The sequence below is a fragment of the Sander vitreus genome, chromosome 9 (assembly GCF_031162955.1).
Source record: "Sander vitreus isolate 19-12246 chromosome 9, sanVit1, whole genome shotgun sequence".
In the NCBI taxonomy this organism is placed as follows: Eukaryota; Metazoa; Chordata; class Actinopteri; order Perciformes; family Percidae; genus Sander; species Sander vitreus.
In genome coordinates this window covers 27,531,505-27,547,455 of record NC_135863.1, presented here as the reverse complement: position 1 = coordinate 27,547,455, position 15,951 = coordinate 27,531,505, and the positions used below count along the sequence as shown (strand labels likewise).

The 15,951-nt window shown below is 40.2% G+C and overlaps 1 protein-coding gene across 6 annotated transcripts in view; it reads right to left on the bottom strand.

Moving 5' to 3' along the window:
* Nucleotides 1–15,951, bottom strand: part of cherp (calcium homeostasis endoplasmic reticulum protein) — a 28,926-nt gene extending 12,975 nt beyond the window's left edge. For 2 of the 6 annotated variants that reach the window (XM_078259491.1, XM_078259494.1), the window contains exons 1-9: nt 15,790–15,951; nt 14,095–14,268; nt 10,908–10,946; nt 9,197–9,363; nt 6,139–6,276; nt 5,875–6,026; nt 5,234–5,345; nt 3,820–3,909; nt 6–198 (exon numbers count right to left, since the gene is read on the bottom strand). In XM_078259491.1, the coding sequence (XP_078115617.1) occupies nt 6–198; nt 3,820–3,909; nt 5,234–5,345; nt 5,875–6,026; nt 6,139–6,276; nt 9,197–9,363; nt 10,908–10,946; nt 14,095–14,268; nt 15,790–15,814 (1,090 nt within the window). In that variant the 5' untranslated portion in view covers nt 15,815–15,951. The remainder of the gene's footprint in view (nt 1–5; nt 199–3,819; nt 3,910–5,233; nt 5,346–5,874; nt 6,027–6,138; nt 6,277–9,196; nt 9,364–10,907; nt 10,947–14,094; nt 14,269–15,789) is intronic. The other 4 variants (XM_078259492.1, XM_078259493.1, XM_078259495.1 and 1 more) reach the window with 4 other exon arrangements.

The following is a 15,951-nucleotide window of genomic DNA, read 5'->3' as shown; positions in this document are numbered from 1 at the left end:
CTCACCAGCTTTTGTGGCCATAGGCGGGGCCTTTTCAGGCTCAGCAGGGGTAGCTAGCGGCGCTACAGGGGCAGGCTGTGGCTGCTGCTTCAGGCTGGAAACAAACTCTTCATGCTGGGTCTTCAAAGCCTGAATTTGCTGCTGGAAGGCCAGCTGGATCGGCTGCACCGCCGCGGCATACTCGGTTATCAGAGACGCCTGAGAGAGGGCAAGGGATTTAGATTATCTAAAAATGTTATAAAAGGGTTATCAGTGAATGAAAACCACCAATTGTTTTATTTTCCTGAAATGGGGCGCAAACACAAGCAAAATCTCCAGCTGAACACATAATTGGGCATGACCAGGCGCAGCTTGCACGGCGTGGAAGAGAGCCTGAATACATACGATAGCATACACAGGAAGAGGAATACAATATCAGCGGGTTGAGTCAGCTGTGCGTAACGCATGCCAAATTTTGGAGAGGTGCGAGTGTGATCCTCTGCCATCGAGTTGGGTCTGAGCGGAAGGAAACACGTGAACGTGCTCCAATGAAAACATGAGCGTTTCTGACTCCACAGCACTAACACTAACGGCTGGTTTTTGTTTATTCTAATAATTTATCACCTCTTTCAGTTGTGCAGCAAGCTCTTGCCTTCGCTGCCCAGCAGCACCTTTGAGCCTGTATTCAATTATGGTTCAAGTCAGGTCTTATATTGACGGGTCGAGTCAAGTCCAGGAATTGATTTAAAGATAATTTCCGTCTCTGGCGCTGGTACAGGCATGCAAACTAGAACCGTGCGAGACTCTGCTCCGAATATTATTAAAAAAAACCCGGCCCTTACATAAAAACTTCAAACACATTCTCTTTATTTGCAAAATATAAGATGGATCATTCTGCAGTGTTACTGATTACGTGGATATGCTTCCATGCACTTGAGCCACACCCGCAAATATTAAACCATGATTGGAAGTGGCATAACTGAAACCGCACTGTAATAAACTTCTTGACGTGACACAAATCAATGTTTGAATTCTCCAGGAGAAGGACAGTTTGGACTGCTTCTAATTAAAATGTCCCGCGGGATTTGACAGAGCACAGCATGCATCCTGATGACAGCTGCGTTATTCCAGAGGATTTTTACTAAACTTGGAATCTGTGAGTAACAGCTTTCCAGTCAGAGGTTTAGAAAAACACACATTAATTACTGTGGGAACCTGACCTACCCTGTGACCATGTCTGGAGATATAAATAAGTAATCAATGACATTGCTACTGCTGTGTCATGCTGTAAAAATCACAGACAGCTCCTCTCTTGTATCCGAGACTGTAGATGTGTGTAGACACGTATCATTACTGCGGTTGTGTGATGACTAGGAGGTATTTAATTAACTGCACAGAAAAGATCCAACATTCCACAGGTTCCAGATTTCTGTAAAACTTTGAGTCACTCTAATTCACTTACGATTAGATGGATGATATTAGGGCTGAACGATTAATCGTTCTCAAATCGAGATTTGAAAGAATGCGATTAGGTAATCCTGAAGACCGCGATTAATCAAATGTGAATACCGTATTTTCCAGACTATAAGTCGCACTTTTTTCCATACTTTGGTTGGTCCTGCGACTTATAGTCAGGTGCGACTTATATATCAAAATATATATATAATTTAACATGTTTTTATATGTTATTTCATGCTGAAAACATTACCGTCTACAGCCGCGAGAGGCGCTCTAGGCTTGTGACAACTACATGCTGCTCCTAAAGACAACTGAGGAAGAAAAGAAACTGCAGGCGACTGCAGGTAGTAAAATACGCAGCCGAAAACAGTAATCGAGCAGCAGAACGAAAGTTTGGAGTGAGTGAGAAACTTGTGAGGGACTGGCGAAAAGGTTAGTCTTACTGCAATGAAGAAAACAAAAGAAAGCTAGTCGCGCGCTGAAATCCAGATGGCCAGAGCTGGAGGAACGAGTCCAGCAGTTACGTTAACATATCGGACACCTACCATATTCAGCCCCTTGTTCTGTGTCATATTGTGTAGTTTAATAACTTGCCTTTCCAGATTAAATGTCTAGTCTTGGTCTTGGATTTTGTGAAATAAATTTCTAAATAAATGACTTATGACTTATAGTCCAGTGCGACTTATATATGTTTTTTCCCTCTTCATGATGCATTTTTTGACTGATGCGACTTATACTCCGGAGCGACTTATAGTCCGGAAAATACGGTATTTAGTTCAATGTTTGGTGTAACATTTGATTTAAAGTGCTCATATTATGCTTATTTTCAGGGTCATAATTGTATTTAGAGGTTGTACCAAAACAGGTCTATGTGGTTTAATTTTCAAAAAACACCATACTTTTGTTGTACCACACATTGCTGCAGCTCCTCTTTTCCCCCTGTGTGTTGAGCTCTCTGTTTTAGCTACAGAGTGAGACATCTCACTTCTGTTCCATCTTTGTTGGGAGTCGTACATGAGCAGTAGCTAGGTAAGGACTACTAGTCAGTCAGTTGCAGAGTATGAGGGCGTGCCACGCCAGCAGCTAGGCGAGCATTATAACGTGTGTTACAAAGTGACGCACGTTTGTCACAGAAGTAAAGGCTGGACTACAATAGAGCTGTTTGGAGCAGTTTGTGAACAGTGTTTTCTGTTGGAGATGGTAACTCCCTTTGGGGTGGACTTTGGGCTTTTTCAATTTGTAAACCTATAACATGCACAAAAAGATATATGACACAATAAAGGAAAGGGAAAAAGCCAAAAAGCATAATATGAGCACTTTAACATTTATTCCTCTTTTATTATTATATTTACTGTTTTGTCGTAAGATAAATGCTGGGATAATGTTACATATTACAGATTGTTTACAGAAATGTCCTGTCTTCAGTGGATTTTTCATTCACGTTTTATTACCGTATTGGTCCAAATATAAGACGACCCTGATTATAAGACGAATGTCTATACTCTTCTATGAATGTGGATAACATTAGTGATAGCGACATGCTTGCTACGGTTACATTTCTAGTGATGAATCGGCGAAAACGCGTTTTATTTCTCTGATTCACTCTCTATCTGGCTTGAGCATATAACTTTACAGTGCTTTTGGGCAGTCGTCGAGGCTCCGTCTAAAACTCAGCCAGCTGTTTGCAACATTAAAATAAAATGGATTATGGATCATTTCATTTCTAGAGTTTTATAGCTGACTTTACCAGCTGACTTCTCTATTGGCTGTTGAAACGGGAGACGTCCCTTACGTTCTAAAACCAGCCTCTGCGACTTGAACAGCTGAAGGTCTAGACCCCAAATTTAAGACGACCCCACTTTTTCAGACATATTTCCAGGAAAAAAAAAAAGTCTTATATTCCGACCAATACGGTACTTTATTTAACATGATGGTAGAAGGTGTAATATGTAGATGCTGCTGTTGAACTGAGGCATAGCAGACATTTCAGTTTACAGGAAAGTACTGATATTTTTCATTGGAAGTTTTTTTATTAGTACTACTTTAGCTTTTGTGATAAATGTTCTGCGTTTGTTCAATGTTCCATGCTTATTAAAAGAGAAACACTGTTCTCATCCCTGCATAAGAATATAGAGCAGTTTTGATGGTGTCTCATGTTATAATGCTCCATGACACGTTTGATCTGTTACATAGTGAATATTGAACTTTAGCTAAACTTCAAATCAAAAATCGCAGTATCTGGCAGAAAAAACTTAATTTGATTTTTTCCCCCCAAATCGTTTCGCCCTAGATGATGTTGGTAAAAAGTATTTTTTTATACACATATCAAGCTTAAAGAAAACACTGGCAGGAACGCAGAGCCTTAAGTCTTATTCCACTCACTTGGTACTGGCCGAGCCCCAGCGCTGGATTCTGGAGCTGCTGAATGGTTTCCTCATCAAAGTACCCGTTCTTCTCCCACAGCTGCAACAACTGGAAAGGAGGGGGATGGAATAATCAGAGAAAATTAGCTTTTTAACATTTTTCACCAAAAACAGGTACAGATTATTTCTAGCTTTCCAATTCAATAAATGAAGCAAGCAAGAAGTGCTGAGGGACCTTTATTGTCTAAGCTGTATTACAAGCTATTTATGCATTATGTATGCGAGTTAGACTGCAGCATTGTTTGCTAATATACAGCCTGTGATTGACACAGTCCAATAAAAACAAGATACACTCAAGTCAGCGCAACCAACATGATGGTAGGGCTGTGCTCGATTGAAGGAATTCAGAGTCGACTAACGCTCATTCAATTGTATCGACTAATCGATTAGTTGATTTAATCGACAGATCTGTAAATCTGAGTTTCTCCGCAAAGAGTCATGCAAAAGCACCACTTTAATTCTTGTGTTTACCAGAGATGTGCTTGTACGTTTCTTGGAAATAAGTCATTCAGCATGAAAAAAAAGCATACAACATGACTAATCGACTAAAGAAATCTTAGTTGACTAAGACCAAAACGACCGATTAGTCGACTAATCGGCTAAGAGGGGGCAGCCCTACATGATGGTATTCATTATACTATATACCACTACCACATTAACTATAACAAGCCCTAAAACTGAACTCCCTCAAATTAATGGCTGATTCACATTTATGCGAATGTTCTATTGTAATTATTCTGGGTTAAATGGTAGTACGAGTATGAATGAGTAGTGTCCCATGATGTCATTGTTATTACCAGGAATAAAATATTACCAGTAATCTGTAGGAAGTTACCCCGATTTTCCACCGTGCGCGTCTGCGCTGCGTTCCGGAGGCGCCGCGGTCCCCCGCGAGCAGTCGCTGCCATTCAAGTCAATGCTTGATATTCCACCAGCTGCGTCACGGCGCGTCCCAGAAGCGTGCGTGAAGCGGCTCGCCGCTGCGCTAAAGACATGCGCCAGGTCTATTTTCACGCGAGGCGTTAGGACAGACGGGCAAGAGCATCCAGTCAATTTACCAGAAGACCCCCACCCCCCAAATATCGTTTATGTCTTCTTTACAACACCACGGACGACGAGAGATTCATCTTGGAGGTTGAAAAACATAATACGACATTACAGATCTTTTTTTTTTTAAGGACATCACCAGAAAAGAGAAGACGTGGAGGTAAACTGTAGGAGTGCTTGGAGTGGAAGGTAGATACTAGCTTAATAAACACGCGATTGTTCTGTAAAGTAGTCGGGCAGCAAGACGCTCCGCTTCTGAGACGCTCCCAGTGGAAAATCGGAGTTAAAGATGTACACAAAAATGGACACAAAGTCCATGTGTTTACCCTGGTGATCTTCTGCTGCTTCTCTTCCTCTACAGCCAGAAAGCTGGTGCAGTAGATGGGAACCACAACTTTCTGCAGCGCTGCCAACAAATCCTTCTGCTGCTTCCGCTGGCTGGGAGGACACATTTAAACACGTTATAAAAAGGAATATACTGAAAGCTGCTCAAACTATTTTATTCGCACTAAATGGCGTGGCTTGTGGCAGAATGATCCTCCGGCCACATGTCAAAGTGTCACTGAGCAAGACACTGAACCCCAAGTTGCTCCCCGGACATCGTATGTATAGCTGTCCACTGCTCCCAATACTAGGTAATAATAGTTATGTGCGTTAGCTTAACTTACAAACATATAGTTAGCCTAAAACTGACATTTGGATATTTGACTTGGTAACAAAATGCTTGCTGCAAACATAAAGTCAGAACATAACTTTAGCTTAGATTCCCATTCTCCCTGCTGATTTCTCATGTCCGTATCCACTTTTGCCTTCATAAAAGCTCAGTTATTTGGGTCGGCAGCTTGTAAAAACTTAAGTCATGGGTTATTCACCCTGTTGGGCTTTGTCTCTATGTAACACTCCCTAGAAGGAAGTCTAGGAGTCAAGGGATCGACATGCGTTTATTCATGCATTTAGGTTTGTGTACCAGTGATGGAGAACGTCATTGGTTAAATAGATGAGATGTAGGCGGAGCTCAAAATGCGCTCCATCAGCAATGATGCGGTTGCGAAGATGTGATGTCATCAGTTCACAGTGCAGTGGAGACTTGGCGTTGTTGAACATCCAGTTCTTACCGCCCTGACAAGAGGACAAACAAATTAGTGAGATATAAATCTTTTTTTCAAACTATTTCAGGAATCTACAGGCATAAGCATCCCTAAAAAATAAATCTCCATTATGGCAGGCTTACAGAGATGGCGTCTTTGGTGCAGGTGTCTATAATGGGCTGCAGGAGGTTGTCAAACTCTGTGATGTCCAACTGAGTTTCCAGCAGCAGTTTTTGGGTCTGCTGCTCCATAGCCAGAGATATGGCTGCAGTCACTTGTTCCTACATTGAGAAAGACAGAAAAAAAGCATCAGAAAAGGCTATCAACCATCTTCCTGCTTTGCTGCTTGCTCCTGCCTCTGCTTGCATATTTCTGTTGATAATCTTGCTTTTCCTCTGTGAGAAACTATGAGCAGTGTCTCCTGGATCCATAAATCACTGGACATAGTAGGCCATCGCCATATTTCAAAATTTTTATGACCTCCTCAGTACTGCGTGAGCGTGGCCTACCAATAGCACAAGCCTGTTCTACAGTGACTGGAAACATAGCACTTAGCTAAAGCTAACTAGCAGTAAGATTCCTCACCTCTCCCTGGATGACTACTACAAACTCCTACAGAAGATTGCAGTTCTGAAAACCAAAATTCACAGTTTAGAAGTAAACGTGGAAGTGAACGGACCATGGGGGAATGACACCACTTTACCATGGACCAATGGACAAAAGCATGCTAACACACAGTTAATTAGCACCAACAAGACTACAAAGAAACAGGAGGGCAGTGGAACGGGTATTAAATCAACAAGTGGTAGTCCTCCCTGGAACTCTCTTGGCGCAAAGCCTAAGAGTAAATCATTTTCCTGGGAAATGGGAGGACGAGTAACGGGCACAGTGCCCTGAGATTTGGGAAATGACCGGCTGACCTGCATTATCTTCCAGGCAGAGCGCCTCTTCAACCCGTGTACTTAGTAGGACACAGCCGTGGACAGCTGTGAAAGGGAGAATTAGTAACAAAATGCTAACGACTAGGCCTCAAACTGTGATTGTGAGTGACTGTAAGAGATGTAAAAGGCATGTTCAGTAAAAACACCAAAATACACTGCTTTCCCAAAGACATGGTGTCTGACTTGGCCGAAAGATATCATGGCAGCACACCCAACATTATACTGCATATAGGGTCACATGACAGTGTTTCCCCACACATAGACTAATGTGTGGCGGTGCGCCGCACTATCAACACCGGCCGCCGCACAGTGTTTCATTATTAATTTATAAATAAATAAATATAAATTTAAACGCTATTTAAAAACACGTTTAGCTGCATTTCGTTTCCCTGCCCTCCTCCATCTCTCTGTCACTTGTGTCTTGCTCACACGCATACACAAACACACACACACATCTCCTCCCACCGTGCGGTGTTTGGCGTTTTTAGCCCCCAATGTCGCCTTCCAGGCAGCGCGGCAATGGTTATGTTTCAAGGGTTAAGGTGAGGGTTCTCTTAATACATCCATGGAGGGTTAGCTGCCTGGAAGGCGACATTGGAGGCTTAAGACACCATCGAGCCCACCGTGCACACAGTGTCTGTCTCCATAAAGGAGAGAAGACGGCTGGCGAAATTCACAAGTTCACGAAAGGTTGGTATCTATCTCGTTAAAAAGTGCTATAAAAATATTTTATATTCTGAATACAATGTTGAGTCCCGACCCGACTCTTAGCAAACAAGCGATTGCGCCTGCTTTAGGAAGTTAACTAGTCGCAAGTTTGCGGTAAAATGCAGTTGGGTTGTCGAGGTCAAAACACTATATGTAGCAGCTGTGAATCAAATAAATGTATTATAAATAATGTTATGTCATTTCTTACTCTTACACTGAATGTTTGCTGCTTCAATCCAGATGAGTATTGGAATTGTAACTATGCATCTGAGCATACAAATACGACGTGCCGAGTTCCCCAAGGCTCCATTCTGGGGCCTCTTCTGTTTAACATCTACATGCTTCCACTGGCTCAGATTATGGAAAACAACAAACTAAATTGCCATAGTTATGGGGACGACACACAAATTTACATAACCTTATCGCCAGGGGACTATAGTCCAATACAAAAACTGAGTAAGTGCATTGAACAAATTAACAACTGGATGTGCCAGAACTTTCTTAAATTAAATGAAGAAAAAAAACTGAGGTGGTTGTTTTTGGAGCAAAAGATGAACGATTAAAAGTGAGCGCTCAGCTTCAAACGACAATGTTAAAAACAACAGACAAAGCCAGAAATCTTGGTGTAGTCATGGACTCAGACCTGAATTTCAACAGCCACATTAAGACAATTACAAAGTCATTATCACCTTAAGAATATATCAAGGGTTAAAGGACTTATGTCTCAGCAGGATTTGGAAATACTTGCCCATGCTTTTATCTTCAGTAGACTTGACTACTGTAACGGTGTCTTTACAGGTCTCCCTAAAAAATCAATCAGACAGCTGCAGCTGATTCAGAACGCTGCTGCTCGAGTCCTCACTAACACCAAGAAAGTGGATCACATCACCCCAGTTCTGAAGTCTTTGCACTGGCTTCCTGTCCCTCAAAAAATTGATTTCAAAAATACTTTTGCTGGTTTATAAATCACTAAACGGTTTAGGGCCAAAGTACATTTCTGATCTGCTGCTACACTATGAACGACCCAGACCTCTCAGGTCGTCTGGGACAGGTCTGCTTTCTGTCCCCAGAGTCAGAACTAAACAGGGGGAAGCAGCGTTCAGTTTTGATGAAACTGCAGGTACACTGCAACTCTGTTCTTTTAAATCAAGGCTAAAGACCATTCTTTTTGATGCTGCCTTATTATTGAATAATTGTTAATTTCTTATACTGCACTTGTAACTTTTATTCTCGTATTTTATGTTTAAAAAAAAAATGTAACTGCTCTTTAATGTTTTATGTAAAGCACTTTGAATTGCCCTGTTGCTGAAATGTGCTATACAAATAAAGCTTCCTTGCCTTCTTCATCCTGTCAATGTTCTCATAAGTGTCAGAGGAAGAAAAAAAAAAGTTTGAGTTGCTAAACAAAAGTTGCAAAGCGCAATGCAACTTTTGTTTAGCAACTCAAACTTTTTTTTTTTTTTTTCAAAAAAGGACAAAAAAGGATGAATAAAAAAGGATGAATAAATCATCATCCTGTGCCAGATATATTCATTTCTCTCTTGCTCTGTACCTGTCTGAGTGTGTGCATATGCTGCTCCTGCTGCTGCAGATTCCATAGGCTCTGTTGGATGAGCTCATCCATAGAGGGCGCGGGAGGCGGAGCAATCGGAGGCGGAGCAATCATCGGCATCGATGGAGGAATATCAACCGCGTCTTTGGCGCCCGGGTTGTACATTTCTGCAAAGAGAGCAGCAGGAAAAGAGCGGGGGAATATGAACATTCGAAGTCTGAAGGTTTAGCAAAGCTTTGATTTTGAGGCTGAGGTTAGGCGGGTTGATGCTGTGCCACTGCTGACGTGATGTAGATGTCCAAAGAGAAAGTTTCAGTCCGTAAATCATATACAAGGCAAACATAGCATGGTTTGTTTACTTAAAAGTATTTAAAATCAAAGAGACCTCAAAAGATAAAGCAGATAAAACATGTCAAGTACAAAGCAGAAGAGTGAACAAAATTTGAAAGACATGCAATCAGCACTAACCCCCCTCCGACTACAGAAACAACTGCAAAAAGGAAACATGTTAGCACCTCAGAAAACTAGAGCCCATCTTGCGATGGGATCACATCAGCTGCGGCGCCAAATTGGACCAGGGGCGTAAAGTGGGAGCAGCAATGATCCCTTCCCTACCCCGTACTTCCGACGCTCTTGCTCGAACCACACCAGGGCTGCACAATATATCGTGTTTTTTTTTACCGTCATCGTGGTATCAACTATCAACTAGCGCAATACACACATCGCGAAAGCAGCTACATATCGCGAGAAACACTGACATTTTTTGTTAGTTGAAAGAAAATAGCAGTTAAAAACAACTCGTTCTTTTTTAAGTGGTGCCTATTATATTCCATCCAATGTTTAATTTGCTCAATAAAAGAATGTTGGAAATTATTTTTTGTTTCATTCATTTTAAATTCAACAAGCATTGTTGCATTTTAGCAGAACACTGAAAGCAGCAGAAATGGAGAACTGAGTACACTTTAATGTTGGTTTATTTATCGCAAGTAATATCATTATCGCAATATTCAACAACGCTATCGCACATTTTTCTCATATCGTGCAGCCCTAGACCACACCCACAAATCGGCTTTCATTTTGATCTCAACCAGTAATGTTTCGTGACTGCATCTTGCACGATTATCGGCCCAATATACAGCAACTATTCTATGTTCGACAGAATCCGAGAAGTCTATAAATAAGGCGGCGTGTCAAAAATGCTCTGAGCTGATACATTTTGGGCTGATCAAAGGAATCATTAATCAGCCATGTAAAAACTATCAATTTGTAATCTTTAGTTTAATCCTTTAACGCCTGAACAAATTTTAAAATGTATGCTGATTTTAGGCCTCTAGTTTGACAGCAGTGTGGCACAGCAGTAAGAGTGAAAAGGTGGTAGTGTAAACTTTATAGGCACATTTTTTTTTTTTTACCAAGAACGAAGATCATTATTCAGATACTATTGTTCTGAACACAACACTTGAATTGTTGGTGAAATCATGCTACCCTTGCACTTCAATCGCCCTGAATCGTGACAACACAGTAAACAATACAGCACAAACTCAAAAAGAAAAGAAAAAAAACATACCGACAAAAAAATGCAACTGAAAACAAACCAAAAAAAGCTTTCAAGCACAAATGTGATCATGTCCATCAAAACATGTGCAAAAACAAAATGACGGTTCAACTGGAATTTTGAATTTGTCCGACCAATCTGGTTCCAAATAAATACCTTCAGATTTATACTCCTCCCCATCTTGGGTAGAGGGATCTAAGTGGAGAAAAGCAAACTTTAATGCATTCAGTGGTATTACATAACTGACAGAACTCCATGCAACCCTGCACAACACTGTGCTATTATTACCCGGCTGTTGATAATCTGATTGCCATACAGTGACCAGAAAACACCGTGGGCCGTGTAAGAAGCTCTGACTTCCTCTGCATCAGCAACAAGTGGCGGTAATAGTCTGATGAATCAAAACTAAGAGTAAGAACATAACAGTTCAAATCTGTTACTTTCCCTCAAATCAGTTTCTTCAGTAAATTAATTTACTCTCCCATTTAGCATTTAGTGCTTTAGAACAGGGATCTTCAACAGGGGGTCCGGGACCCGTATGAGGTCCTCAGAGTCAATGCAGGGGGGCCTCCAAAATTTTGCAAAGATTTGGATGCCCCCCTGCATTGAAGTTTTTTTAACAAATGAAAGTCTTAACATGAATAGAACATTTTATTAGCAAATAGAAATCCCCACTGATGATAGGCTTACTGGCCTACAGGTAAGGTAGTCACTTAGATATCCATCCCCAGATACAGTTCATCCTAAGGATTTAACATAAAAATACGATTTATAAAATCATGCCAACAATTATTAGGCTATTTTAATAGCTTTGTATTCTATGCCAAAAAAGGTATGTATATAGGTTTTAGGCCGCCCTATATGTTATTGTAGGCCTAGTTTAATATGCAACTTCATTTCATACAACATATATAGTAGGGGGTCCCTGCTCCTTCTCTCTTTCAGTTAAGGGGTCCTTGGCCTAAACAACATTGAAGATCCCTGCTTTAGAAGGCTGAACCTGCTCCTCCTTCCCAAATGGGAGCGTCTACAGAAGATTGCCCTTAGCCCGCCACATGCCTCACAGAGGCAAAATGTAATGGATGCCGTCTTCATCACTTGTGAAATCAACTTTCCAGGTTCAACTAAAAGTTCCCCTGAAACTGCCAACGAATCGGCAAACGGCAGTAAACTACTATCTGCAGCGCACTTCTATGATTTCAGACTTCTGTTTAGTTAAAAACTAACATTTCTCACGATGGACAACTGTCAACCAGCATACCATATTCATTGAAAGAAAGTTCAAAGACTGATGAACTGATTAATCGATTATCAAAATAGTTGCCGATTAATTTAACAGTTGACAACTGATCAATTCATCTTTGCAGCTCTTTATCACGCTTCCATTATTTACATCTTTAAGTAGTACTTTTACATGCCATTTAAAAGATTGAACTCACTGTATTATTTATTTACATATTTGGTTAAACATTTGACTCATCAGATATGATGATGTATGATGATGTAATCAACAAGTTTGTGCATTTTGCAAATGGCATGCGTCTAGTGTCTACACCACACCTGGCTGAACACATGGTGGGGCTCATTAACACAGCAGTGCATTATAATGCAGATGTTGCACCGACTTCTTGAGTTTTTATTTCAACTGATATTTTCTGCTTTTGAACAGTTCTTAGTTACGAAGAGGTTTGCTTCTCACATACAGTCCTCAGCAGACCAGAATCCTATCAGCTCCGGCTGCTTGCATCTATCATGACGGATACACGCTCACACACCTCATTCAGGTGCAGAGAGAATATAGGATACAAACGACCAAATGAAGCACATGTCAAATGCTGCAGAAAAATTCTAACAGCAGCTAACAATTCAGTCTCCACTACAAGGCCACAAAGGAGGAGTCAGAGTTCATATCACCAAGTCATGCTGCTCAGTTTTCAAGAGGTATTAGGATATTAAATAGGGGAAGAGGGTTCTTGTTTAGGGCTGGCCATTGAGGTTTAGCCCAAATACAGGTTATATATACACACACACACAACATAAATACAGCTGTACAATATACCTGACATATCAAAAAGTACTTAATCAAATGGACCTAAAAAAAATAAAATCTATTATTTCCATTAAGCAGTTTTTACAACTTTTTATGTATCGGCAAGGCGTGGAAACTGCTAAAAGGGAGGGAAAGTGGCCTATGAGGTGACAGGTGTGAACTGATAATCAAACAGTAGCAGGCGGTTGAGATGTTCTTGTAAACGATAATTTTTACAGTGTCTGTTTCTCACAGCATTACGTGTTGGAAATGACAGAATAGTACCTTTTCCACTTCAATTCAGCCACAATAAGCCATGCGAAATGTGTGTTTTTTAGTCTGTACTTTTAGGACGCCGTTAGTACACCTGGTATTTTGCTTACGTGCCTTACAGTAGTGCTGATGGTTCGGGTTTCCCATACACCCAGAGATAATAAAGGACATGGACATGTTAAATAGTAGGTATAGATGGTATGTCAATATCTCTGACAGTTGACAGATTTGTCCTATTGATATTGCCCACCACTAATAAGAGCCATGCCTAAATACAATCAACTATAAAATTGAGAACATTCTGATTTGAATAATGAAATATCTTCAAATAAGAAATATCAGTTGGCACTGAATGTCAACTGTAGGTACTTTAATTTAGTGCTAAAGACACAATTCAAGGTTGCGTACCCAGCCCTACTTGTTTCAAATAAAGAGCAAATTCCATGTGCCATACAGCGCAGCACTGATGAGCGCCACATGGCTTTGTTGTGAAAACGTGGCCTAGAAGATGGAGGCAGCTTGTGGTTGTACTGTTACTCTACTGTAGAACACAGCTGACATGGCAAGAGACATTAGGTTCTACCCTGTGCTAGAAGTAGACACAATAAAGTAGGTAAGTGTGAGTAAGTACAGCATTTGCTTGATGGGCTTTGAATGCCTAAAAACACAAAAGACAAATCCACTCCTAAACAGAATACACATTATTAATATGATGTTGGCCAGTTCAATCAAAAAAAAAAATCTTCTGTCTCTATATGGATGCACAAGGTGTTCCAATTGGTTATGTACATTAAATGCAAGACGACATGCTATAATTTAATAAAATTAATTACATGTTGATGACTTATTGGCCTGTAAAATTGCAAAAAGCTGCATTTCAATTAATTTTGTTTCTTATTTTCATTCATTTCATTAGGGGCTCTATAGCACAGCGAAAGACCTAATTATTTTGAATACCAAATCAACTGAACATTACAACATCATACAAATATTTATGTGCAAATTCCAGTTAAATGGTGGACTGTTCCTTTAACTACATACGCTGCTGTTGCTCTATAGCAAGCTTGCACTTGTAGTAGCTGAAGTAGTCTCCTCCAAAGAGGAAGGAGAACTTAGGGTTGTCCTTCTGTTTCTCCATTGTCATCTTTTCAAACTCTGGCCCGTTCCGAGCGACAAACTGGGCCAGCTTGTCAATGACATTCTTCAGTTCTTGATCTGCACCAGAAAGAGAAAAAGAGGAAACAAATACAGTAAGAGCTGAGGCAGCTGGTGGTTTATCTAAAACTGGTGGCAAACAAAAGATATTCAAAATTACCACAACTTGTGCTATTCTGACACTTTTAGAACATTTATACTGACTTGGCCACAGTCTTTGCCCTCGGGTGTTATCATTATATTCCAGTTACAGAGCTAAGCAGTTTTTTTGAAAGACAAATATCCTTTGATCTTTGAAAGAACAATGGTTTACCTACATTTACCTCCGTTTTTGTAGGTGTTTCCAGAATCCTCAAAGACATTTGTACCAATCTGAATGAAAGAAGAATCCCATCTACTGCAAGATAAACAAAAAGTATTGACTCCGTTTCCCATTCAGGAGCCTCCTTCATAGTGGAATATGTCCTTGCTCTTTTTTCATACACTAGATCAATATAAAACATACAACTTTGTATGAAAATCTACAACAATGGGAAGCAACATCAATAGTCACAACTAGAATTATTATTATTTTTAAATTTGGGTTAATGTTGTTCAAATTGAGCAGGGAAATATATCACTTGAGGAAACACTGTCACAATTTGGGAAACTGTTTGGAAAAACCTGTTACTCTGCAGCAGACAGTATTTTTTTTTCTTCCATCCAGATAGTTAGAAGAGTCTTTGAGAATCCTGGAAATGCCTTTAAAACAGTCAGTGGTAAATGTAGTTAAACAATCTTCTGTTTTGTTTGGGGGGGGGGGGGGGGTTTAAAGATTGCTGCCTGGGTATTAATCTTTCAGAAGAGGCACAAACAAGGGCTCATTCTAATCAGCATTGTCAGTTGATGTTGTTGTGCCTTTTCAGTTAACGTTAAACACCCACATAATCAACTGTGTACACGCATCTAACGAATTTATATTAAGCATATTATATATATATATATATATATATATATATATATATATATATATATATATATATATTTATTTTTTTATTTACAGACATAGCTAGTAGTGGAGTAGCCTTAGGAGAGAGGGATCCTAATCCATAAATTGTCTGCACTGAAAATCGATGTTTCAGCTAGCTAAATGTGCGGTGACCATGTCTCACAACTTTATATATGACATATTTTACATTAGCTTGGTTACTTGACTAACGTTTAAACTAAAAGGGGAAAAAGTTAATTGCAAACTTGGACGAAAAATAAATTACTTTAGCCGTGAAAGGACGCGAACTTAATAATACTTTGTAACAACTAACGTTAGCTACTTAGCGCTAACGTGAACGGCTAACGTTACAAAACGTTATTATTATTATTATTATTATCATTATAATAACCATTATTGTTCATACTGCTTAACATTGGTGCAACTGTGTACACAAAAACCTGATGTAGCTACTGATGTTACAATCTGTGGCCGAAATACTAAATGCAGCGGTGATGCATTGTGTTGAGCAGTAGCGCCAGGTAGCATGATGCTAGCTAACGTTGAATGACAATAATACAACGCTGCAGCGCAACGTTAACGATATTGCTTACCTTCGGGGGGATTTGGGATATCCATGTTTGGCTCTAGTTACAGCGAACTCGCTGCACTTTAATAAATAGTCCAGAGATCAGTCAACTCGTTTTATGTGTCACTAAATTCACAAAATTGCCCCTGGAACGTGCACCGGAAGTACTATTACACAGCACAGAAAC